The sequence below is a fragment of the Pipra filicauda genome, unplaced genomic scaffold (assembly GCF_003945595.2).
Source record: "Pipra filicauda isolate LSUMZ 115617 unplaced genomic scaffold, ASM394559v2 scaffold638_size211741_pilon, whole genome shotgun sequence".
Taxonomy (NCBI): Eukaryota; Metazoa; Chordata; class Aves; order Passeriformes; family Pipridae; genus Pipra; species Pipra filicauda.
The window spans coordinates 86,656-112,915 of record NW_024104796.1 but is presented as its reverse complement, the minus strand read 5'-3'; the positions used below and the strand labels follow the sequence as shown (position 1 = coordinate 112,915).

Below are 26,260 nucleotides of genomic sequence, written 5' to 3'. Positions count from 1 at the left end.
ATCAACTGGATATCTCTTGTTCTGCCTCTTCCTCCTGCTCCTGTGATAGCCTTGCTTAGACTGCCTTGTCCTCCTTTACTAAATAAGATGACTTTCATGTCCATTTCTTTTTGTGTACAGGGGCAACTGATAATGGCACAGTGGTTCAGGTGCAGGGGCTGTAGCTGTGCTGGTCAGTTCCAGAGATTCTCCCTTGCTCCCACAGGCCCTAAGCGGGGCTGAACAGGACTTGAAAGCCTGGGCCAGGCCCTAACGTGGTGCGATGACTCGTGTGCCTCTGGAAGTGCAGTTGGACTCAAAACTCTTAAGGGTCTTGGCCAACCTCAATGATTCTGTGGTGTTACCTCCACTTGGGACCTCAAGCCAACAGGAGACTTGACACAGACCCACTTACTGACACTCACACACCCTTTCTGCCTCCAGAAGGCTTTGGACAAGTGGATGTACAGTTCTGCATATGCTGAACTGGCAGAAATAAGGCCCCTGTGCCAGGCTTGGTGCATTTGCATGTTGGAGTAAGAGAATTCCCAAAGCAATGCTGTAAAGACTGTCTGTGTAAATTCACACAGCAGAGAGCTGGGAAAGAATACTTCTGTTTTGGTAGCTAATATGCAAAAATAATTTTGCCAGCCAGCTGAATGAAAAATGATCAGACAATTGGCTTCATAGCTCAGCGATGGCTTTAAAAAATGTTAAGAGGTACAAATAGAGAGACACAATAGACAAAAAGTTAAAAAGAATGACCTCGTGACTTTTATTAGAGGTTTTAAAAGGGTTAATGGAGTCAGAAACAGTGTGTGTCACACTTGCAGGGGGGAGACGATAAGGAAAAGAAAATTACTTCAAAATAGAAAGTGAGTATTACCACCATTAGAAATTCATCCTTTTAACCTCTGTAATGAATACTTCAAACACTTGGGAGGGTGGGGCTAAGTTGATTTTGTGGCCTGACATTATGTTTTTAGCCATAATAGCTTTTTAGTGGTTCCAGCCTGGAATTGGAACTAGATATATCTGTCCAAGGATGAGGTGCTGTTTGGTTCCATCACTGCACACTTTCATGTCATGAATTTGTGTTTGCAGGATTCACTTCTGCACTGGGTGCTCAAAGTCACCTAAGCAAAAAATCACTGTCTCTGCACTGTGCTGCTCACAGCACAAATGTGCCCCTGGAGTGAAATGCAAATGGCCAAGTATAAATTGCAGTGGTTAAAGGTTCAAAGTCTATGAATATCTAGGGCAGGGAAATTCTACTGTGCATCTTGAGAATGAAGAAACATTTGTAATTTTAAGTTTCATAATGCTGAATTAAGTTTTATTAACCATTTCTTGTGATGTTACATATTTTTCTGTAATACAAAGTATTCAGTGATATTATCACCCTTTTACTACAGCAGAATATGCAGCTGGACACTCCGAGGAGGACAAAAGCTTAATGAGGCTTTAGTATAGGCTGTAAAGACTCCTGGAGAAAGAGTCAGGCTTGGTGTGTTGTTACTTTGCTGTAGACTCAAAGAATATAGACCCATACTAAAAATGGACAACTAAATAACTAATCCTTCATAATTAGAAGAGTGGAAATGTACTGTTTGACAGCCAAACTGGTGTGGCAACACTGACTTCATTGAAAGTTAATTCTCTTTGATATTATCTTCTTTTTAATCCATATTTTAACAGATCATCAGATATTGTATATAATTGTATTGTATAATAACCCTTAATATTTAAGCAGTGCTTTCAGATTGTGAACAAACAGCAGGTTTTCTTGTAAGTGCCCCTGGCCTTGTACATTACCATCAACTGCTTCTAAAAGGGTTAAAGATCAGTGTGAGCAAGGTTTTGCTGATGATTAGGACACATTAATGGAAAACAACCATTATCACCTCTGAAATGTACCTCTACATCATACTAATGCATTGTAATTAAGTTATACAAGCTGAAGATTTTCAATTTTATTATGAACATCCATTTTAGGACGCTGCTCAGCAGTTAAAAATGGATGCTTGCATATGAAAGTAATCAAAACCCATAGGCTGAATCCTGGAAATAAATTCCAAACCTGAGCCCTAGTTCCATTCCATGGTATAATCAGAAAGCTGACAGATGAGGTGCAAGGCCATGCAAGGTGGGAGGAAGAGGAAAAGGCTCCACATTATGGTATCAGAGGTGGATTTATCTCTCCTGTGGAACATGTCAGCCTCCAGCTATGACGCAACCCCAGGGCAGTGCTGTCTCTCTTATTTTTTTAAAGTCATAAATATAATAATAACAAAAAAAAACCCATACAGAAAAATTAAATTATTTTCTTAGGTGTTTATAATTACAATTAGTTTCTTTCAATAAATATTAAGGCTACTGTAAATCTTATCATCGACATCAGCCTGAAGGCTTTGACAGAGTTATTGTAGCATCAAAAGTTTAACAATCCACTGCTTGGCTCTGGGGAAAGCACTTTCCAGGCTGGAAAGATGCGTACACTGCTTTTTGTGAAGGAGAACCTTTTCTGGACTTAGTGCAGCTGGCTGGCACAAGAAAGAGCAATGGCTACACTCTCCATTATTTAAACCATTCAAGGCTCTAATCCAGAAAGCAGAATCATTTGTTTCTTCATGGTATATAAACATATACCATGATATATAAATCAAGAAATATGGCTTCTGTATTATTCCCTGTGCATATGAAAATTTCTTGATGCCTGATCATTTTGTAGTTCCTGTCTGTGAAATTAAATCTAAAAGTAGTTGAGTTTTATTTGAATCTATGTTGTTGTTGTTATTAATATAAAGGAATCTAGTTGCTAGATGCTTAAGGTTTGTTTCTTGTTTGAGAGGTTTCTTTTGATCATTTCTTTGTTCGTTTTTCAGGGAAGCTGCATTAATAAATGCTCCCCTAAAAAAAAACAAAACTATAATAATAAGATTGCAGCCTGGAACCATATTAGTAAAGGAGTGAGATCTAGCTGATCCAGCAAGATCTAACCATAAAATCTTCATTCCTCTGCTGTTGAGGGGAAGAAATGCATTTTCTTCAGCTGAAAATGTAATCAATTTTTTTGAAAAAGAAACTTCTCATACACTCTGTATCTGGTGTATATGCAGTAAGAGCAAAGTTTCTATAGCTTGCTATAGCTGTCCTGCTAGAAGCAATAGCAAAAGTCTTTTCAAAGAGAAACAAAATAAAAATAAATCTCTATTATTATGATGTTTATCCATTCTGACAGTGACATTTTCTCTTATGTTTTGGCTGAAATCATAGTATGAAGAATTTTGTGCCAGCAAATTTCACAGTAAGAAAAAAGCAACCATATTGGAAACCAGTTGTGCTGCTTGTCAGTACCACCCATTTCCTTGGGGGTGACTTTTTATCTCTGAAGGACATGGAGAGCCATGGAACACCTTTACTGGATTGTGGTTAAAGTCGTTGCCACATTTACAATAAAGGAAGTAATTTGCTACTATGAAGGTCTTTGTGCATTGATTTTGTACAAAATAAAGTAGTTCAGGAATATTCTATGTAGCTAATTGAGTATCTTGTGTTTTTTCCTTCTTTCCTTCCACCTTAGGAGTTTGATATCAGAGATTATGAAAAAACAATCTTAACAATAAACAAGACACAAACAAAATTCTAACAATAAGCAATACAATAAACCAATCCTAACAATAAAGAAGGCACAAACCCCCAATCCGAACAATTACTAAGACATTAAACCACTCCTAACAATAACCAATTAAACCAATCCTAATAATAACTAAGACATTAAACCACTCCTAACAATAGCCTCTACATTAAACCAATCCTAAGAAATCAGACCAACCCAAAGCACATTGCCCGGCCAAGGGAAGCCCTCGCAGCCTCCAGCTCTCCCATTGCCCACGGAGGGGCTGCGGGTCCCCGAGCGCTCAGCGGGGCAGGAGGCGGCTGCAGAACTCCCGCCGGCTGCGCTCTCCCGCCCGGAGCCTGCTCTGGGAGCGGAACTGGCGCAGCTCCTCCTGGAAGGCCCCGTGCTCCATGGGCCGATAGTCCTGGGGTTCGCAGTGTGTCTGGGAAGCCACGGCCCTGTCACCGACCGCAGCGCAGCCTCCGGCCCCCACCCAGCCCGGGGCAAACCCAGCGCCCGCGGTCCCCCGGCCCTGGAGATCCTGCCCTCACGGAGGATGCTCAGAGCCAGAGCTCCCCCTCCCCGCTGGGCTGGGCAGGGCACACGGGGTTCCAGGGCGTTCCCCTCTCATGTCCCCAGGCCTCGCCCTGCTGACAGGGACACAGTGGGGGCACTCACCGGGTACTGCAGGAAGAAGTCCCGGTACCCCCCCTTCAGGACATAGAGCTCGGGGTAGTGGAGCTGGGGGTACTCGTGACAAGAACGATCCTTTTCCCTGAGGAACCGGCACCTGGGACGCAGGGAAAGGCCGGGGGATCATCGCGTGATGGGATCTGGGCGTGCCTGGGGGGCTGGCAGAGCCAATGCCTTCCCCCTCCCCCCCTCGTTGCCCCACTCACATTTTGGGCCCGCGGTGAGCAGAGAACTCGCAGTGGAAGATGATGATCACCCTCTTGCTGGTGTCCAGGGACAGGATGGGCTGGTCCAGCAGGAATTGCTCCACATCCTGCTGCAGGGGCAGGTTGACAGCACCCTGGGGAGGGACAGGAGGCACCTTTTTCCCCTTCTGCCTCCCATTTCATCTGCAGGGACATAAGGATGCTGCCCCCAGTCTCCCCTTGCCACCACCATCCCCCAACCTACTTGGGCACCATCCCCCTCCTCCTTCCAATTGAGGATCAACCCCTCCAAGTGGGCTTGGCACTGCTGAGGGGCCTACTCAACCCCTCTGGGGAACCCTGGTGACCCCTGGGGGGGCTCTTTAACCCTGTTGGGGTAGTCTCATTACCTCCTGGGGGGACTGCTCGACCTTAAGTGGGGGTCTCAGCACCTCTGAGGTTTGGTGGGTTTCAGACACCCCCTTCCTCCCAGCCCCAGGGGGCACAGGAGCCATTCTGACCTTGATGTGGCCCCCCTCGTACTCATAGGGGTACCGACAGTCCACGGTGATGCTGCTCTTGATGAAGCTGCTCCACTGCCCAGTCAGTACTGCCACCAACTGCAGGGGGAGTGCGTCACCAAGGGGGAACAGCTGGGGGGTGGTGAGGGAGCAGGCAGGCAGCCCCATGGGGGGGCTGGGCAGAGGCTGCTGCCCCCTTACCGTGTCAGGGGAGATGTACTTCAGGCTTGGGTCCTTCCCCTTCACCATTGGCAGGAGGTGAGCCTGGAGGAGACCATGGGCTCTGGAGTCATATCCATCCCAGGGACACTTCCTAGAGGGTGCCACTTGTTTCCCCAGCCCAGAAGCCCCCCCAGCTGCCAGCTCTGTTCCCAGGGGAGGGGGGCAGTCTGCCCAGGGCAGACGTGCCTGTGGCACTGGGGTGGCTCCAGAGGAGCAGGGATTGGGCTCTTCATCCACTCTGCAGGCTGCAGGCTGGGAAGTAACAGCCCCAAGGCCCCATGTCCCCAGGCAAGGGCCGCCAGGTCAGTTTGGGCTCTTGCACCCATGCAGGGCTCTGATGGTGGTCCCTGTTTCAGATTAAGGTGGGCAGCACCCCCAGACCTGCCCCATCCTCGTGGCCCTACCTTGGAGAAGTCCCCAATGAGCTCCTGATCGTTGCTGTCTGGCAGGCTCCTGATCTCTTCATACTGGGCAGACCGGGAATGCTGCAGCCCCTCTTCCTGTAAGGATACAAAGCAGAGCCCCCCTGATGTGAACAGGGGCTCCAGCAGAGCCGGGGCATGGCACAGTCCTGGATCCACAGGGACAGGCTGGATCTCCCCCCAGGGCTTCCCCACCGGCTCCAGCGACACCTCCTCGTGGGGGGTGCTGGCCACCCTCCTGTGCTGCTTGGCCTTGACAAGGGTGTCCCCATCACAGGGGTGTCCCCGCTTCAGGATGGGCCTGATGGCCCTGCTGGTCTCCGAGGACGAGCAGAAGAGCTGCCGGCACTTGCTGCACTTCCCCGGACGGTGTGGAGAGAGCCCGTGTGGCTGCCTGGGGGTCCAGCAAGCCCCCAGCACCAGGAGGGCAGGGGATGAGGCCCCACCTGGAGAACCCTGTGGGTGCAGCCTGGGGCTCTGTTCAACCCCCAAGGCTCCCACTTACCAGCTCTGCCTCCTCCTTCCTTGTCATCCTCATGGTCAGCACATTCTCAGTCTCCTGGGGCATGGTGGCATCACTCTGCCAGGGCGGCAGCCAAGGGAGGGACGGGGGAGAGCAGAGGAGATGGTGAAGGGAAGAAGTCCTTCTGGCTGCTTCCCAGCCCCAGGCAGGGATGGATCCCATGCCCAAGGTCCATCCATCTCCACAGGCACAGGAACTCCGTGAGGAGCTCAGCACTGGGGCCAGCCCCATGCCTGCCCAATTTGAAGACCGGGTGTCCCCGTGACCCCCTCAACCCCTTCATCTCCAACATCCACAGGTCTCCAGGGCAGGTGGGGAGGTTGGAGCAGCAGCTCCCATCTCCAGCCCCAGGATCCCCCAGCCCCAGGTCACTCCCGAGCCCTCCAGCCCCTCTCACCAGCAGGCTGGATGTGGAGCAGGGTCTCGTGGCCAGGGAGTCCCTCCTGGCAGCCCCATGGCCGGTGGCCAGCCAGCTCTGCTGATCCAGTGTCGGCAGCTTCTTTGGGACAAAGCCCTCCTGCGGTGGGGGGGCACAACATTAGCGCCCCTCTGTCCCTGCCCTGCACTCCCCAGGCCTCGCTGCCCCCCTCACCTCATCCTCAGACTCCCTCCGGCCCCTCTGCACTCGGCCTCTGCGGATGTTGAACTCCCCGGAGTGGGAGATGTCCTTCAGGATCGTGCTGGATTCCAGGAGACATGGCTGTGGGACAGGGGAGGGCTGAGAGGTGCTGCACAACCCCCCCCACCCCCGGCTCCATCCTGCTCCTCCCAACTCGGGCAGGGATAGAGCAGGATCCGGCCTCCCTGTGCTCAGCCCTGCAGAGCCTCCAGGACTTACTGGCAAGGAGCGGATCCTCCGCAGATGGAGCTTTGTGCTGCAAGAGCAGGGAAAGAAAAGGATTCAATGAGAGCAGGTGTCCTGGACCAGCAGTGTGCCACCCCTCTGCCATGGTCCCCTGTGTCCCCCAGGTCCTCCTAGAGGGGTGAGACCTGCCCAGGGCTGTCCTAGCTTCCCAAAGGGACCCTGGGACAAAACCACACCCAGGCACTGAGCAAACACCGATGGACTGACGGGGGCTCCAGGAGGGGAATGGGGACAGCCTGGGTTTTAGGTCTGGGACAGGGACAGCCTGGCTTTTGGGACTGGTACAGGGACAGAGCCCCTTCACTTACCCTTGGAGAACTCTCCTGGAATTCAGGATTGCTTTCTCGAAGCTGTGGGCAGAGGAGAGCTGGGCTTAGGGGGGGGTGGCACCCCACGTCCCAGCCCAAGCAGTCCAGGTTCTCACCCCCCAGAAGGAGCTTGGGGGAACACAGCTGGATGCTCAGGTCCCCAGCAAGGCTGAGCCTGGGCACTGCTGCCCGTGGGAGGCAGGGGAAGGCAAGGGGGTGTCCCCGGGGGGGACGTGGGGATGGGGCACTCACGCTTCCTCCGCCGCCGCCGGGTCGTGCTGTGTGGGGGAGTCCAGCCCCAATCCTGCGGGAACAAGGGGCAGGGGTAGCCCCGGGGTGGGGATCGGGCTCCTGCCACCACCCCAGGGCCCTTGGCAGGATCCGGCCGGGCAGGGAGCCCCCCACATCCCAGCTGTGCTCCCTTCTGTTCCAGCCAGGGCCGGAGAGGGACCACGGCCAAGGGCAACGGCTGTGCCCTCACGGGGGGCCGTCAGTCTGCCCGCCAGGATCACAAGGCGGGTGGCACCGGTCCCACATGGAATGTCCCGTGTCCTCCTGAGCAGGGACCCCAGCGGGGTGCTCCGTGGCTGAGCCCCAGTGAGCAGAGCTGGCGGCTCTTGCCCATCCTCCCCCAGAATCCCCCGCCTCAACCTCCCTCGGCAGCCACTCGGCCAAGCCCTACCTCCATATCCAGGGACCCTCTAACACTCCCCCCAGCACCCTGTGCACGACCCCCGGCTCGGGGGGTGGTAGGGGGCGGTTGTGGGGGCGCAGCAGCTCCATCACTCACCGGCATCCGAGGGCTGGGAGCAGACGGAGTCCCGGGCACAGGGCGAAGCCGCCGGCTGCGGGGACAGGGTGGGCGAGAGCCGCGGGAGGGGCAGCCCCCCGCCTCGCCGCTTTGAGGTGTCCCAGAGCCTGCGGACGGTCGGGAGGGGAAGGGTCAGTGCCCCGTGGTGCCCGTCCCTTCCCCGGCACGGTGCCCTCCATCCCCGAGCCCCACTTGGGGGCAGCCCATGTCTCCCGTGTCGAGGGAGTCCCGCGTGGGGCGGGCGGCCAAAGCCCCTCGCAGCCCCCCAGCGCGCCCCAGCCCCTCACCTGCCCAGCTCCGCCGGGTGTCCCGCGTCCAGCGACAGCGGGGGGAGCGGTGACACCCCCGGGGACGTGCCCACCAGCCCGGGCAGCCCGCGGCCGCCGCATAGCGCCATGGCAGGGGAGGGATCGGGCGAGCGAGCGTCGGTCTCCGGGAGCACCTCGCCGGGAGCGGAGCGCGGGCTGTGCCGGGGCTGCGTCCGGTCCAGAGCCGGCAGGGGACAGGGACAGCGGAGAGTGACAGGTGACAGGGACAGCTCAGAGCTGTCAGTGGCAGGTGACACGCTCAGCTCACACTCCTCTCACACTCGGCTCACACCCCTTTCGCTCTCGTTTGGAACAACAACGAAACAACGAAACAACAACAACGAAATAACAACACCGGGGACGCCGCAGCCAATGAGAGGCCGCGTCGGGGCTTGAGGGCGTGACCGCGGCGGAGAGGGCGGAGCATAACGGAAACGGAGCGTGCTCGGCCCGGAGGGGGCGGGGCCGCAGCGCCGGGGGCCCGGCCGCGGGTTCAAGGAGCCGCTGCCGGGCTGGAGGTGCGGCCCTCCCGGCTGTGGGGCTCCGGCACAGCTCTTCCCTGCCCACTCCGGTTTTTTCTTCTACTTTCCCACCCAGCCTGGATGTTCTGGGCTGGGACTTACACCAAAAACGCCCCATTAGAGCTTTCCAGCCACGGAAAATCTGTTTTCTGCCCTATGAGGCTTCTATGGCAAAGCTGGTTTTTGCCAAATCCTTCTTGGCTGTTGCTGGTTATTCACAGGGGTTGTGTCTTTCTGCTATGCATCGGGTAGGGTCGGCAGGACTCCAGTATTCCAGGGAAGGGATGATGCAGGGAAGTGGGAAGCAGGAGTCCTGTACTGGTGCTGGCCCCAGGCAATCCTGAGGCAGCATCATCCTTGGCCTCACATGTTGCCTAACACTGTAATTCAAGTTGTTCCTAAGGGTCTTTCTATCGCACCTGCTGGATAATAATGAGAAGGTAATTGCTCTGCGAAAAATTAGTATCTTGTCCTTGGAAGTGACTGTTACTCAAGAAAGCAAAGCTGAAATCTTGGAGGTGGAATTTTTTTCGTGGAGTTTCTTTTTTTGTGAATGGTCTTCTCTGTTTACCTGCAGAAAACTTTCAGTTCTGTTCTAAACTTTAAAAAAAGAAGAAAATAATCAAACTTCCACATGTGCCTAAATGTACTTGATTTCTTTGCTCTTGCTACTGTGCCCTTGACACGAGGCCCTGGTGTTTTATTTCCAACCTGCCTCAGTTTCCCCACGGAGATGCTGAAGCAGCTGGAAACTTTTAACAAAGTGAGCAAGTTTGAGCTGGCTTCCCGCCAAGTCTCCAAACGCTCAGTGAAAGCCCCTCTCCTCCCTCCCTCCCTCTTTGGGCAAAGAGAGGAAAGGAAAAAAAAATTATAGAAACTGAGAGCAATCCAGATCAACCGGATTATATAAAAAATATATTTACAATTATATATATACAATTTGAATATATTATACACAATAGGGAGCTCCCAAGGGGGAAAACAGAAAAGGGAGGGGGAAACAGGGATAAAAGAACTAAAAACAAATATCTTCTAAATATACACCTTCAATAGAGAGCTAGCAAATAAATACAAAAACGAATTAAATACTTCCCTGAACAGGACAGTAGAACTAACTCCCCACACCTCCCAAATGGAACGGAGATAACGGCAGGTCGGAGCAGGCAAGCTTTGGCCTATACAAGCAAAACTGTCTGCAAGAGGGACCTGTCGTCTTCAGCCACCGGAAGAGCGAAGAGAGTGAAGGTCTCCTATCTGCGCCTTTTATATGCTGTGTTACGGAAAGGAATGATATGGAATACTTCCTTAGATTTCTGACCCCGTTGCTAAGGAAGGCCTAAAAAATCCAAGAAACCAACCCACTACACAAAGGTAAAGTCTTTGGGAAAAATACATAATCTGGAATCAATCCTAAGTATCTGACTGTGCCTAGCTCTTCTCTCACCTGGAGATCACACCTGCCCAAGAAGTTAAAACCCACTAGTGTCCCCCAAGGGTGATGGTTAATTATTTGTACACTGCACATTTCAACACAAATTCTAACTGGAATTTTCTCCAGCGAAGTAATTTCTTTTCTGAAAATTCTGGGCTTATGTCTTGATCTTTTAGCTGCTTCCCTTGCACAATGGGAGTCCCCAAGTTAGATCTAGTCCTAGTTAACTCAGATACAGCTTTGAAATATAAAGGAAAGGGGGCAAAAAATGCAGCAGGATTTTGATGAGTTTGTGAAGGCCTTCAAAACTCTTCAACACTCAGGGTGTTTTGAATTTTCAATTTTAATACGTCAATGTTTTGGAGTTTTTTGATTATTTCTAGGGGTTTCTTTTGCCTTACAACAGCTGTTAAGACACAAGCAAGGGATAAATGAAAAGCTCGGGAACGACACAGCGCATCCTTAAAAACTTTTATTAGTGTGGCACGGTGCAGACTGGAAGCAGAGTCACGAGTCTTAAATATCCCCAACTTCAGTCTCCGGGCTGTCTCTGCCTCCTGGGCCACACCCCAGAGCCGAGTTTTGGTGTTGGTAGGAGACCTTCCTCCGGCAGCCGATGGGAGGAGCTGTAACACGTGTAAGGATGTGCAAAAGGATATTCTGCAGAGGAAGAAGGCAGAGGGAAAGCCACGGAGACACTTGTCATGACAGCCCTGGCTGCAGCAGACCCGTGAGACGCGCCTGCCTGTGCCTGTTCTCTCGCAGGGCAGGAAAATGGGACTGTTCCCTGCAGCGTTAACTTCGGCCCTATTTCTGCATTCCCTGCTGGAGTGCGAGGAACAGACTAGAAACAGTGCAAAACAAGATTTAAAAAAAAAAAAAAAAGTCTGCCTGTGGACCTGAACTTTGATTTCGGCCAAGACTCATTGCCCCTTCTCAATTTCCCTTTCTGTGATGGTAGCAGCGTCACTTTTACACTAAGACTTGTGTTTGTTCAGTCCAGGAGACTCCTGAAATTATAACAGTACAGATACAATTGGGGGAATTGGGGGGGGGAATAAAAAATTCTGTCCTAGTGTATTTAACTACAGTTAAGGCAGCATCCCAAATACCTGCTTTATTACCAGATGTGCTGGAAGAAGCAGCTAATCCCCAGTTTCTCAGCTTTTATCCAACCACAGATGACCTGTGGTTTTCCTACCAGGATCCGGCCTGAGCAAAGCCTGCCAGCCCCAGCTGAGGATAACTAAAGCTCACTATATTCCAGAACACTTAAGGCATTCACCACAATGTTAAAAATGCTAGCACATACAAACTCTTCAGAGAGTTACAGGCACTATGTGGAGGTTATGTGCAAAAGTCTGCAGAAATTTTTTTTTTTGGCATTGCTCTTCATTGATGGAATATATTTCTTGTAAATAGAAGCATTCTTTCCTTCTGAACACTAAAGGAAATTAAAAAATAGTCAGACTATAATGAACTGACTGGGTAAGGGAAAGAAACAAACCACCCAAGCCTACTACTGGGGAAAAAGGAAAGATGAAAATGAAGTCCAGCAAGTATCGCTGTACAAAAACCACCCAGAATAACCATGCGTTTTCAGCATCAGCTTTTGTTCTTCAGGAGTAACTATCCACCCACAGAAAGAAGACATTTTACATGATGTGCCAGGATCCTGGGGGGAAGAAAGCCAAAGAAAAGTTAGAGTGCTCATCTTCTGTGACCTGGAAATAAACCTCACAACATAAATCTAGGCTTAATAACATGCACATGAGTTGTCTTTGTAGTAGCCCAGAGAAGAAGAAATCTCACCTGATAATGTTTTAATGTTTAGCTTGTTTTCTGCCTCTCAGATTTGCTGCTGGAGGACTGTCCCTTTGCCTAAAGAGAGGATGAGACAGTGAGAAACTGTGAACTAAGCTAAAGATCTGAAATCAAACAGTGACAGACACTCATCAGAATCACAGTCCAGATATAAATATGATCTCTGAAATACAGAAAATTTAGTCACAGCTCAGAACACCCTCCTGAAGAAGAGTTAGAGACATCCTCCAATTTTACAACCAGAATTCTAAGTCAGTCAGTTCTGTTGTTACACAAAAGACATCTGTGGCGATTTCACAATAACAATCAGAAATCTCATCACTTGGCATGCGAAACTTAAGATTTCCGGACCAAATCTAACCATCTGGTTCAGGCATCTATCTGCATATCCTTGTGAGAGAACAACGTGATGGGAGAAGTTTCACCCTTACCTGAATCCTTTTTCTGTACTTTGGGATGACAGAAGCCAAGCTACCCTTTTAATCTTTTTTCTCCTTTTTCCCCCCTTTTTTTTCTTTGAATATAGAAACAGCTGCCTGCCCTTTCCCATCAGATTCACTCTGCATATTTATTTATGAATGTATGTAGGTCTTCATTAATTTAAAAAAATAAATTATGATAGTAACTTGAGTGTGGTTGCAGGAGTACTTTCTAATCACTTTTGGAATGCTGTTGCTCAAAACTGTCAAGGAAGAGAAGTGATGAGGATCCCACCTGAGGCAGCTACAGGCATGTGAAGTGGGACTCTTAGATCAGCAAATTGGGGAAAGAGAAGCCTGTGGACCATGCACTGCAGAAGACCACATTCTCTGAAAGATATATATTTTTTTGCCTGTTTACTGCCAAATTCCCTTGAAACAGACAGGAGCCTTTCTCCTATAAGCATGTTTACAAAAACTATTCCATTTTGACCTATTGATGTAATATCCTCCTCAGAATAACAGCCATGTGATATGAATCTAAAATCCAGCTGCCCATCTTGTATGTTTACACTGCCTGGTAACCATGACTGTCCACACTATAGTATGTGTGTTTATACCGTTTTAGGGTCTCTGGGTTTTCCTTTGTCCTTTGAGGTTGGTTTAGTCGTCGTGGTTTCCTTTCCGCTTTTGTCCTACACTCCAAAAAAAAAAAGTAATTACAGTTACAAAGAGAATAGAGCATAAAAGCACAGCTAATCATAACCAACACCTAAAAATGGACAAACTCCTAATTCTTGGTGCCTTGCAGTGCAAGCTTAAGGAAGCTGCTGCAGAATTTCACCTGGGAACTGGTTACGTTTCCATAGCTCCATCTGACCATGGGATTTAATTTTTGGATAGCTACTATACTGGTTTGTTCAAAGATCTGTTGAATTCAAGCTTTGGTAATTCTTACTCCTCACAGGAGAAGCAGGAGGTTGTAGCAAGAAATCATAGGAGTTGTAGTTTTCCGGGCTCTGACGCATGCTCAAACAATACTTGATTGTCATTGGTTGGAAGATCATATGACACGTTTAAGCGCTGTATTTAAACCTGAGTGTTTTGAAATAAACCTCAATTCTGCCCTGGCACTTGGTTGTATCACCGTCGGGGTTCGTGCCTTAACAACACCTCAGATGGCTGCCCGCATCGAGACTTCACCAGACACCAGGAACCAGGAGCATTAAGCTCTGGGGTGCCTGCCGGAGGTGTCCATTTCACCAGAAGAAAAGGAAGAAAAGGAAGAATTTAGCCTGCTAGTTTACCTCTGCAAAAAAGGGACAAAAAAGGAAGAAAAAGGACCAGAAGAAAGGACAACAGAGCTTCAGTACACAGAGGTAACAAAAAACTGGCAAAATGGGAGGGATGTTATCCCATAAGGGGAGGTTTTCCTCAAAAATTAAAAAGACAGCTTGTCCTAGTTAGAACCGCTGGGACTGATTCATCACTGGATGGGTGTAGCCCAAAACTGTGTATTCTATAGCCTTCCATGCCATTTTCCAGAAACTGCTGTCAGTAGAGGCCTGCGAGGTGGGGGGAGATGTTCCTGAGCACCCTCATACCCTTTTATGGACTGAGCATCCTCATACCCTTTTATGGAATTCCCCGCTCTGAGGGAAGGACTAAACATCCTTTTATGGAACTCCCCGCTCTGAGGGGAGCACTGAACATTCCTGCCTGAACTGGAGAGTATATAAACCTGGAGTTTTGGAACCTTTTTACCACTCGTGGGATCCAGAGGAAGACTGCAGCTCACCGCTCTCAACCAGACTGAGACCACCACCCTCAACTGGACTGCAATCACCACTTTTGACCAGACTGCAACAGCTCTCCCACCAGCAGGTTTTTTCCCCTCTCCCTTTACTTTGGACTTGGTGGGGGGGGCCCAAGGAACACCACTTTGTTCATGCCCCAGGGTGCTGGGTTATACATTTGGGTTTTGTGGGTTAAAACCAATTGCTTGTCTGTATAATTGTACTTATTGTATTATTTTATTAAAGTGTTATTCTGACTTATAATCTCTCTTTTGAGTTGAGTTCATTTCCCCTGCTGGTTAACTTTTAAACCAGCACACAGTTGAAGCTATCATCCATTTTTAAAAAGAACAGAATAGAAATACAGAAAAAAATAGACTTTGGGACCTATTGTATTGGATTTCCATAAATAAACCAGCTCTACCTTTAACTGGTATTCACCAAGTGTTATCTTGGAGAAAAACAGGAAGCAAGTTAATTGAAAAAACAAGTGAATGTGATATAGAAGCTATCAAGAACTTAGCAGCATGGAACGAGGTTATGACTGCCTTGAACTTACATTACAAAGAAGCAAAAACAGCTGGGACAGCGGACCTTTATGCCCCCAGCCCTGCTCTAGCCGCGGTGCTCCCCCCAGCTGCGTGGTGCAAGGACAATAGAGTAGGGAGTATGCATGTTGGCGGAGAAAGATGTGGGGAAGGGGGAGCCCTTGAGGGGGACAGTGCAGTGGCAGCGTGTAGTCTGGAAGCGCATGGCACTGGGTTCACCCTGGAACCATGTGCTCCTTTCTGCCCCCTCTCCCCAGCCGCCGCCATTGGTGCATGTTCAGGGTCGCAGGCGGCGCTTGCTGAGGGCAGTCTCCCCCCCCCCCCATGCACGGCCTTATGGCCTCCCGCCATGCCAAGCCCGGTCCATGCAGCGGGGGTTCTGTTGCCAACCGGGGCTGCCATGGGACCCCGTGCCTCTCGGCGCAGGGCTGCCGGGGTGGCAGCGCTGTGGCCGGCGGCCGGATCTGTGGCAGAGCCGCTCGTGGCTGTGCCGCCCCCCCGGGCTGGGGGGGGAACGGCACGGGGTCGGCGACTGGGACTTTGCCTGTGGTGCCCGCCACCCAGGCGGTGGCGTGGCCGGCAGGTAGTTTCGTTGAGAGGCCATCCGCAGCCACGCCGCCCGCCCCGGTTATGGCTGCCCCTGCACCGCAGGCACCCGGAGCTGCTGGCTTTGCAGTGGTGCTGGGACAGCCTGGAGCTGGGGTGGTGGCGGCATGGGGGGCTGCCAGGTTCATGCCGCCTTGCAGCTTACAGCGGCTCCCCCCTCACTGAGCACCGGGCCGGGCAGAGCGGTGGCGGGGGAAGCTGGAATGGTGGCCGGGTTCCTCGCGGGCGGTCCTGGACTGGGTGGTGTAGCGGCGGCTGCGCCACAGTGGAGCAGAGCGCTGGCAGGGGTACAGACCGCCAGCGCCGGTGCTGTGGGGGCTGCAGCCGTGGAGCAACAGGCAGGCTGCTATTGCAGTGGTCAAGAAGATCTACTAGCTCCTTTTAGCTATGTGGTGGCCATAAGACCACCACAGAGCAAATATGGGGACGCAGCTGGGCGGGCGGGCCCTGGGGGTAGAGCACCAGCAGCAGCAGGGGCTGCAACGGGGGAGCAACGGACGGACTGCTGTTGCGGGGGTCAGGGGGGTCCACTAACTCCCTCTGGCTGCACAGCGGCCATGAGACCGCTGCAGAACAACCATGCAGAAACATGGACACAGCAAGTTTACTCCAGCCGTGAGGCGGAAGTGAAAGTGCCTCTTCCGTCACCACGGGTTCAACCAACAGACAGCAAATGCACAATGGTTAAAACACCACCGTGGCGCTCCTACCAGGAAACCAACCCACAGCCCTCGCCAGCCTCAGAACAGCTTCTACGCCAAAGACGGCCTGATGGAGGAGGAAGAAGAGAATTTAACGCCTGAGAAATCTCAGCTGAGCTGTGACAAACTGAACTCAGCGAGACGAGAGAACCAGAAAAAAGACAAGCAGTTTTGGATTCTGCAAAAGCAGAAGAACAGCAAACGTGGCTACGGCTACTATTTCAGCTCGAGGAAGAGAATACAGACTGGGAAAGCACACAGAACATATGCCTGCCCAAGCCGAGACCATCAGCGAAGTCAAAGCTACCGACGTTAAAATGGACAGTATATGTATTGACTACGTTACTAACGATAGCAGCTGTTGGTTTTATGCTGCGAGAATTTCAGCTGGAATAACACAATCTACATACTGACATGACCAACAATCTAAAGGTAACATTGTAAAACACAGCAGACATACAGCTATCAGCTACCATGTTTAATTTCCTAAGTCATAAAAGCACAACTTTAGTAATTGACAGATTATCTGCTATTATAAAAAGTTCTTTTGTGTTACAGGGGGAAGAATAGTAATAATGGGAGGGGCCCCAGATCGAGTATTTACTTCTCAGTATTTTAAAATACTGTTAGACAATATGCCATACACAACATGGAAAGCCAAACCTAAACAAGTAGCAAAGAAACAACCCGTTATAATTTCAACTGCAGAAACACATAACCCTTTACACAGTCATTGCAAGAGCCTTGATAAAGCAAAACAAACAAATCCCTCATACAACACAAGCCCAAAGACACCCCACAAGACTACAACATACAGCAATACACACCTCCAAATCCATTCAAAACACAAACATACATAAATTTGCCTATACTCAAATTAAACAATTAGAATGGGAGGCAAAGCCAGAAATATCAAACATTTTTAATAGCAAAACAGATGTAACCTCACAATGGCCCTTAAAAAAAATCCCAGCCTATTTAACAAATTTTCTTAAACTAGCATCCCCAAAGCAAAACAGAGACATTATAACCAGCAATAACCCAGACATTAACTCTGTTTCCATTGGACCCACTGAAATCACTCATTCTGTAGAACAGAGACTGCCTCAGTCAAAGAGGAAGTCAATTAACAGCAGATTTTTCCCAAAGGCAGCTTTATTGCAGCAAAACCCACAACTGACCCAAGAAACAAATAGCCCTAAATCCGTGATACAGTGGCCTTAAAACAGAGGTAATGCATTTCATCATCAATCATGGCTGGGCTTCGCGAACGAAGATTTGGGAAAGGTCTCTACCCATGTTTGTCACAAGTGCACTGGTGGCTAAAAAGGCCAATACGAGACAGGTACGTCCGATTGCAAAAGGCACAGCAGAAAGACTCCTTAGGTGGTAAATTCTGCAAGAAACGATTCTTTCTGCGTTGCCTTTTCTCCTCAAGGGTGATCCTGCGTGCTTTCTCAAAGGCATCAGCAGCATTATAGATGGTGTGTCTCCGGACCTCCCAGTTGGAGGCCAGAATAGACCAGTTATGATGATCAATATGGCCAAGGCTGAGATGTTGTTTCAGGGAGTCCTTGTATCTCCTCTTCGGGGCTCCTCTCTTGCGGCAGCCGGTGGCAAGTTCACCATAAAGCAAGATCTTAGGGAGGCGGTGGTCCTTCATCCTTGAGACGTGCCCTGCCCAGCACAGTTGTGTTCTCAGCAACATGGCCTCAATACTTGTGACTGCTGCTTGTTCTAGAACAGACATGTTGGTCACATAATCTGACCAGTGGATGTTTAGGATTGTATGGAGGCAGCGTTGATGGAAGCGTTCTAGAAGACACAGGTGGTGGCGGCAGATGACCCATGATTCAGATCCATATAAGAGAGTAGACAGCACAATGGCTCTGTAAACACTGATCTTTGTACTTTTCTTCAAGTGTTTATTTCGCCAAACTCTTTTATGAAGCTTTCCAAAAGCACTATATGCCTCCGCTAACCTGTTGTCGATCTCTCCGTCAATCTTACCATCTGAGGAGATGAGGCTACCAGAGTAATTAAACTGCTGGACTGATTTGAGCTCTGATTGGCCAATGGTGATATGGGGATGATGGAAGACTTCCTGAGGTGCAGGTTGATAGAGAACTTCTGTCTTCTTTAAGCTGACTTCGAGCCCAAAGAGCTCAGCAGCATCTGCAAAGCAGGATGTTAAACGTTGCAGAGCTGCTTCTGTGTGGGCGACAAGGGTGGTGTCATCAGCATAAAGCAGCTCCTGGACAAGATGGTTTAAGGTCTTGGTGTGGGCCTTCATTCGCCTTAGGTTGAAAAGGCTTCCATCAGTACGGTATCGAATGTAAATACCATCCTGATCATCGAGGTCTGCCGTGGCCCTTTGGAGCATCATGTTGAAAAAGACTGTGAATAGGGTTGGTGAGAGAACGCAGCCTTGTTTCATACCATTGGTTATAAGAAAGGGCTCAGAAAGTGTGTTGCCATATCTGACTTGGCCGTGCTGATCCTCATGGAGTGAGATGATCATTTTAAGGAATTTGGGAGGACAACCTAAGCGTTCCAAAATCTGCCATAGACCTTTTCTGCTCACAGTATCGAAAGCCTTGGTGAGGTCAACAAAGGTTCCATAGAGACCTTTTTCTGTTCCCTGCACTTCTCTTGCAGTTGTCTGAGAACAAATACCATGTCTGTGGTGCTCCTGTTGGCTGTCCTAGTTAGGACAACTGAGACCAGTTCATCAGGGTATGGGTGTAACCCAAAACTGTGTATTCTATAGCCTTCCATGCCATTTCCCAGAAACTGTTATCAATGAACCATTTACACCATCTGCCCATAGAGCCTGACTCCTCAGGCTATAAACTAGGTGTTAAGAGGCCTGTGAGATAGGAGGATGCTCCTGTCCTCACACCCTTTGTGGAACTCCCCGCCCTGAGGGAAGTGCTGAGCATTCCTGCCTGAACTGCAGGATATATAATCTTGGAGTCTTGGAACATTTTTAACCACTCTGTGGGATCCAGAGAAGGACTGCGGCTCATCGCTCTCAAACAAACTTGGATCACCACCCTATACTGGACTCCAATCACCACTTTGACCAGACTGCAACAGCTCTCCCCCCAGCATCTCACTGCAATCACCACTTTTGACTAGACTGCAACAGCTCTCCCACCAGCAGGTTCTTCCCCTCTCCCTTTACTTTGGACTCAAGCGGGGCCCAAGGAACACCACGTTGTTCATGCCCCAGGGTACTGGGTTATACATTTGGGTTTTGTGGGTTAAGACCAATTGTTTGTTTGTATGATTGTACTTTCTGTATTATTTTAGTAAATTGTTATTCTGACTTATAATCTCTCCTTTGAGTTGAGTTCACTTCCCCTGCTGGTTAACTCTTAAACCAGCACATGGCCCTGAAACCACACTGACTTTCAGGTAGGATTCCTTCTGCAATGGAGGGTATTAGTGTGTTCAAGAGTATACTTGCCAGGATTTTGCCAGCAATGGAGAGCAGAGTAATACCACGGTAATTTGAGCAGTCTGATTTAGTACCTTTCTTCTTATATAGGGTGATGATGACTGCATCTCGAAGGTCCGATGGTAGTTTGCCTAGTTCCCAACAGCGTAGTAAGAACTCGTGAAATTTAGCATGGAGTGCAAGGCCCCCATGTTTCGAGACTTCAGGTGGAATTCCATCAACCCCAGCTGCCTTGCCAATTTTCATTTTGTTTCTCACTGTGGCTGACTGGAGATCATTAACTTGGACTCTCCTCCTTGGGATGCTGCCTCTTTTAGGTTTGAATTTGAGATTGAAGTTAAGTTTACAGCACACCAGTCGATGGTGTGTTTGGCATTCTGCACTGGGCATCACCCGGGTATGGTGGACATCGCGGACATCTCTCTATCGCACCAAGATATAATCAATGAGGTGCCAGTGTTTGGATCTGGGGTGCATCCAGGTTGTCTTCAGACTATTTTTCTGCTGAAAGATAATGTTAGTAATGCTGAGCTGTTGCTCCGCACAGAATTCTATCAGAAGTCGACCATTATCGTTGCAGCTTCCAACACCATGCTTGCCTAATATTCCTTTCCAGGCTTCAAAATTCTTTCCTACTCTGGCATTGAAATCACCAAGAATAATGATCTTATCATCTGCAGACACCTTTTGGGTAAGGCGGCGCAGGTCAGTGTAAAATTTATCTTTTTCAGCAGGGTCAGCTTGGAGAGTTGTGGCATATATGCTAAAGAGGACAACGTGTTGCTTGTTGTGGAGTGGAAGGCGTAGGGAGATAATGTGGTCAGAGTGACCTGTTGGCAGATTTTTGAGTTTAGGAACAATAGAGTTTTTAATCATGAAGCCGACTCCTGAGAGATGTTTTCGGTTCTGGGCTTACCTGACCAAAAGAACGTGGAACCAGCACCATGTTCTCTGAGGCTGCCTTCCTTGTGAGGCAAACTTCACTGAGAGCAGCAATGTCGATGTTGAGACGTGACAGTTCATGGGCAATCAGGGCAGAACGACGCTCAGGACGTCCGCTATCCACAGAATCGAGCATGGTTCTGATGTTCCAGCATCCTTGAGTTAATTTGGCTGCACCTTTGGAGGCAGGTGTACGCCTCTGTCTTTTGATCTTTGTGTGACTGTAGAAGATGTCGATACAGGGCTTTGCAAAAGTGGGCAAAGCCTTCAAGCCTGCGCAATGGATTTTTTAGGTGAGACATAGTATGCACGGAACTGAACCCACCCTTTAATCCTAAGGTTCATCTGCCAGGGCCGAGCGAGCTCGGACGGTGGCAGCGAGGTCCTCAGGACGTAGGTTTAATTAGAGTGACCTTTTCTCGGATGGCCTTACAGGGCTGAACGAGCTCCATCTGCCCGGGTTTGCGGATGTCCTTCTCTTCTGTGTGTTCTGGGCTCCCCCTCTCATCTCCCACGATGGCACAGTCCGCACCGGCGAAGCTCCCCCTCTCTCGCTCCTTTCCCCACCTGGGACTTGGTGCTGGGCCCGAGCGCCCGGGGCCAGGCCACGCCGAGCGCACGCGCCCAGGGCCGAGCTGGGCAGGCCGTGCCGAGCGCATGTGGCTCCAGGGCATTTACATACACTACTAAAACCCCATATAAACACAGCCTTGCTATATACAAAAACCCTTTCACTAATCTATCAATATCTCAAACCTAGAGAAAGATGGGTTTTCATGCTTTTTGCCCCTACCTCAGAGTTGGAAAAGAATGAAGTTTTTGAAAACCGAGATTTTACAACTTACTTTTTAGGTAAAGAAAAGGGTAAAAAACACTTCTTGCATAACTGCCTTTGCAAAAAAGGAAATAATGTGTTGCCCCTCAAACATAATAACAGTAGTTTACTGCTTAACAACTGGGCAGAATTAGATTTTGTCATTTTCTACCACTATTCCTGTTCCTATAAAAACTTTCCTACTAACTCCTTGGCTAACCAAACAAGTGACTTGCCTTTGGGTGAGGAAAATGACAAACAAGCCCCTCTCATCTCTCACTCAAAATCTCCTTTCTTACATAATATGGAAAAAGAAAGCAAAACACAGCGAACTAAAACTTTACTAACTATTCACTCATACCACTGCATTTTACATTGTCAAGAAGATATAAATTTTACTTGTAACATTTGTCGTTTTTTGTTTTCAAATCAGTTTTCTTAAAAGTAGTGTAAATTGTTTTCTTAACAATAGAAATAGAGGGTAGAAAATAGTTTAAAAACATTTACATATGGAATGAAATTTAACATCTCACCATTTTAAAGCCCAATATATTCATTAATTCATAATTTTTAAATATAAAAGTGGCTGATACAAAACTTTTATTAGGTTTAGCAGTTTCGTATTCTTCTACCTATGCTAAAGAATGCAAGATAAATCTTTTATCAATCAGCAAACAAAACTGCTCCATATATTATAAAAACTGGAGCAATATAAGCAATTTACTAAGGAGCTAAATTTGAACTAAATAACTTTACACACAGATTGTTTCAGCATAGATTGCATGCTGGTTACCAATCAATTGCTGAACTCAAGATAAAGAAAAGGATTTGAAACCTTCTGTTTCATAGTACAAAAAGACAGAAAAATTCTCCTTGTTGCCTAAAAGCCTTCGTAATTATCTTTCACTATGTAAATTAGTGTCATTTTAACCAAGAACATTTATCTCCACAAAACCAGAACACTACAGCTTTAAAAATTTTTTCCCTATTTTTTCATTAAATTCCCAGTAGCTTTAAAAATAAGTTATTAGAAAGTTATTAAATTCTCAAATACATCCACATACATGCAATTATCATAACAATGTTATTCAAATAATAAGTATAGAATCTTAAACATCCCCATATTTGTTACATTCAAACATTCTCAAAACATTTTGCTATCACAAAACAACGTACGTAATGTCAACAAGAGTGCAAAATAGCTGCTTGGAAATCACAACCACCTGAAAGACTGAATTAAACCTGGTTACAGTTGCTCTAACTGATATTATTAAGAAATGGTGACTGTAAAACGTTCCAGAAAAAATTTAACAGGACCAACAATGAAATCTCCAATACAAAGAAAACTACACAACAAAAGGTCATCTTTAAAGCCTTCAGCCAAAAAGCAAAAGACACTATGACATAGAGTGACTCACCACTATTGTTTCAAAAACTACAGATTCACCTGATCCTCACATCTCTTCCTGCCCACTTTTCATCTGAAATAGACTGAACTGTTATTAACATGTTTGCCAAGATTGTTTTAAGGATAAAGAACAACTACAAGAAATGAACAAGACACTGAGACCACCTGCATCTGGACAAACAAGGAAGGACAACTGAACAATAAGGTACAAACCTTGGACCAGGTTCTATACAAGTGTTACAACTTCCTCATGTACTTAGCACATTTAAATTGTTTTGTAATTAAGCTAGGAATGTTATAACTGATTCATGCTATGCTACAGAGTTACTTTCACATCTCAAAGCCTCCTTTCTTCGAGATTTCACTAACCCTTATTTACCTGGTCAAAATACACACCACATAATTCCTTGTTAATCACACAAAATCTAACTCTTGCATAAGACACATCCATTCACACACATTCCAAACAGAATAATGCAACAACACACAAAAAATGCTTCAAAGGCAAAAAAGAAGGGGGTTGGTATACAACCCCCAGGAACACTTAAAGAAAACATCATATGTTCTAAATTTCTTAAACTGTGATGATACAAACCATAGCAGGTATGAATACCAACATAAAACTAAAATACTTTCATCTTCCAAAGCACCAGTTATGATTAAAAATCTAATATCTTGGCAATGGTCAGGACCAGCAAATCTCGTAACTTGACGGAGGATATATGCCTATGTATCCAAGGGTACCAAATTACAATGGATCCCTTCTAAATGTGTCAGGCCTTATATTAGCCCTCCCCCACAACAGAAACAATCACCAGAAAAAATGAGTAAAGAAAATGGATTTGAAAAAACATAACCAACAATAGCAAAAAGAACACACGACACATTGAGAAACAAGCTATAAAACCACAAAAAAGGGGGGGAAGGAGACATGGGTCTAGTCCCTATATGTGTAAATCTACATTAACACTTCTTCAAAACAGGAACAATCACAAAAAAGTAATAAATGATACAACAGAACCAAAAGAAACACACAAACAGTAACCAACACAAAACTAAAACTCCATGATTCAAACACATTAAAGGGTTTAACAATGCATGTGTGAGGAGAGAATGAAACGGTGGCCACCGGAGTATGAATGAGAAGGTTGAGTGGAGATGTATGTGTGAGAGAATAAAAATACACTTTATGGCAAAACATCTTAAACACTACCTCAAACACAACATTTACAACCCAATACATTTCCCTTTCAAATAAAGATGATGTCATTACACAAAATCACCCTCAGATAAAAGGTTCTACCCATCTACAAACCCTGGGTAATTTAAGGTTGCTTGAATATTGCACAAACCAATAAAGTTGTAAACAATTCAATAAAGGCCTTGTGACGATAGGCCCTGGTTTTTATAAACAGTTAAGGTAAGATTGGTTACATTAAGAATGCTTAAAAAATGTATTGTTTTACAACTTGTTAATTATTTAGGGAAGGGGGAGATGTAGCAAGGAATCATAGGAGTTGTAGTTTTCCAGGCTCTGACGCATGTTCAAACAATACTTGATTGTCATTGGTTGGAAGATCATGTGACATATTTAAGCGCTGTATTTAAACCTGAGTGTTTTGAAATAAACCTCAATTCTGCCCTGGCACTTGGTTGTGTCACTGGCAGGGTTCGTGCCTTATTCGCCACCTCAGAAGGTACTGCAGCAGGAAGCAGGGAGGGATGAGCTGGGAGAGGCCAGCAGAAGACGACAGACAAGGGCAGCTGCTTTGCTCAGCAGAGTACAAAAACTATTATGAATAAAAAAAATCCAAACCATTCCTTCTGCCTGCAGGTGAGGGACCAGGGCATGGGCTAGAACACATTACAGACATGCTGGGAGAAGTCTGAATTCTGTTTGTTAGTTGTGTTTAAGAGGATTATATGTCAAATAAATGCTCTATTTCTCATTGCAAGACTTCTCTAGTCCATACCTTCTGCATTTTTCTGGACAGCTCTACTGTTTTCCCTAACACACCTAAAACTCTCTCCTGTTTCCAGCATTTCTCTCTACAAAACCCTCTTGAACTGCTGCTCAGCTCCAGCCTACAACCATTGCTAGGTAGTGCATCCCATCACTGATGAAAGGTTTCTTTGCCTCTCTACAGTTGGTGGATACTCTAATCTGTACAAACCCTGTTATCCTTCTCTGTTCAACTTACCTCTCCAAGCCTGTCTTACCTCTCTAAAACACTCTAAATACCACAAACCTTCCTTCTAACAAATATTTAGTACACAGCAAAATGCATCAAATCTCCATTTCCAGTAGTAAGACAATCCCTGCATCTGCACAGGGCTCCTGTAAACCTAAAGTGAGCTACTGCAGTGAAAAGTGAGGAGTGAAAAACTGTTTAATTTTCAAGTTTTTAGCAGAAAATGTCCTACCTTTGAGTGCTGTGGTGTAGCAGGAGCATTTGCGCAAGTGTCAAAGTCACCTGATAAGGCATCAATAGCTGCATTGTCATCTCTAGGCTTCTGCAATAATTTTGAAGTCACACAACATGCAACACTTCCCACAGTCCAATTCATGATTCAGAAATTTATGTCTGCTTTAATTATCCCTTTCTTAAAGAAAAGCACACCTGAACTCTACACATATGTTAGAGAGATGTCTATTTTGAGGATTCCAAAAGGCATGATTTCTCTGAGTACTGGACCTGAACACTCACAGAGAAGTTGTACAGAAAAGCTATACTTATTGTGAAGAGTTACTCCTCACAAAAGTTTTACTGCCCACACTATTACCTACTGCATTAATGAGTATTTATGAGTATTTGCAGTGAATCACACCTTAAGCCTACAGTGACACTGCTTTGAAAAAAAATCAGAGCCCACAGCCTGACACAAACACAGAATAAATATCATGAATATATATATATATATATATATATATATATATATATAAAAATCCTCAATAAAACTCATCATAAATGTTACCTTTTGTCCTTTGTGGTTTATGTCCTCCTTTGCTGTTGGCTTTGCTGGTTTACCCTTGGGAAGAAGAAAGAGTACATCCTTTATTTTGAACAGGTCAGATTAGTTTAAGACAAGTATTTACACACAGCATTGGGTGTTCACAGATTATCAAGAAAGTTGCACCATTCTGAATTTATTTCTGTATTTCTCCTGCCATGTATTCACAGCCAATTCACACAGTGCTTTCACGGCTGTGTCACTTTAACCCTCCAGGACACTGATTGTTACTGGGTAGTTCAAAGTAATTATTTGTTCAGACTGCCCAATTAAAAAAAAAACAAGAACAAACCAACATTTTTTTGTTGTTGTTTTTTG

General features: G+C 47.1%; 2 protein-coding genes across 5 annotated transcripts in view; both read right to left on the bottom strand.

Annotated features, from left to right (window-relative positions):
• Positions 1 to 730: 730 nt before the first annotated feature.
• LOC113988893 (M-phase inducer phosphatase 2-like) lies at positions 731 to 8,826 on the bottom strand. Of its 4 annotated transcripts, XM_027722905.2 has the most exons (14): positions 8,436 to 8,825; positions 8,128 to 8,255; positions 7,590 to 7,641; positions 7,338 to 7,379; positions 7,003 to 7,039; positions 6,757 to 6,864; positions 6,562 to 6,681; positions 6,147 to 6,221; positions 5,624 to 5,719; positions 5,199 to 5,261; positions 4,998 to 5,096; positions 4,498 to 4,631; positions 4,277 to 4,388; positions 3,802 to 4,040 (listed from the first exon to the last, which is right to left on the bottom strand). In XM_027722905.2, the coding sequence occupies exons 1-14, from the start codon at positions 8,543 to 8,545 to the stop codon at positions 3,900 to 3,902; spliced, it is 1,317 nt and encodes a 438-aa protein (XP_027578706.1). In that variant the 5' UTR covers positions 8,546 to 8,825; the 3' UTR covers positions 3,802 to 3,899. The 4 variants fall into 4 exon arrangements, with proteins under 4 accessions (XP_039244278.1, XP_027578706.1, XP_039244279.1 ...); XM_039388344.1 differs by lacking the exon at positions 4,277 to 4,388 and having other exon boundaries at positions 731 to 4,040; positions 8,436 to 8,826; XM_039388345.1 differs by lacking the exon at positions 4,998 to 5,096.
• Positions 8,827 to 10,863: 2,037 nt separating this feature from the next.
• CAST (calpastatin) overlaps positions 10,864 to 26,260 on the bottom strand; it is a 67,937-nt gene continuing 52,540 nt past the window's right edge. The window contains exons 25-29 of the mRNA XM_027722889.2: positions 25,907 to 25,960; positions 25,355 to 25,444; positions 13,273 to 13,347; positions 12,222 to 12,290; positions 10,864 to 12,084 (exon numbers count right to left, since the gene is read on the bottom strand). Coding sequence (XP_027578690.2) covers positions 12,240 to 12,290; positions 13,273 to 13,347; positions 25,355 to 25,444; positions 25,907 to 25,960 — 270 coding nt within the window. The 3' untranslated portion in view covers positions 10,864 to 12,084; positions 12,222 to 12,239. The remainder of the gene's footprint in view (positions 12,085 to 12,221; positions 12,291 to 13,272; positions 13,348 to 25,354; positions 25,445 to 25,906; positions 25,961 to 26,260) is intronic.

Coding starts and splice junctions, on each gene's coding strand:
- LOC113988893 (XM_027722905.2), bottom strand. CDS start 8,545: ATGGCGCTATGCGGCGGCCGCGGGCTGCCCGGGCTGGTGGGCACGTCC. Junction 6,682..6,756: donor GGAGGGAGTCTGAGGATGAG/GTGAGGGGGGCA, acceptor CCCCCACCGCAG/GAGGGCTTTGTCCCAAAGAA. Junction 5,720..6,146: donor GGAAGGAGGAGGCAGAGCTG/GTAAGTGGGAGC, acceptor GTATCCTTACAG/GAAGAGGGGCTGCAGCATTC.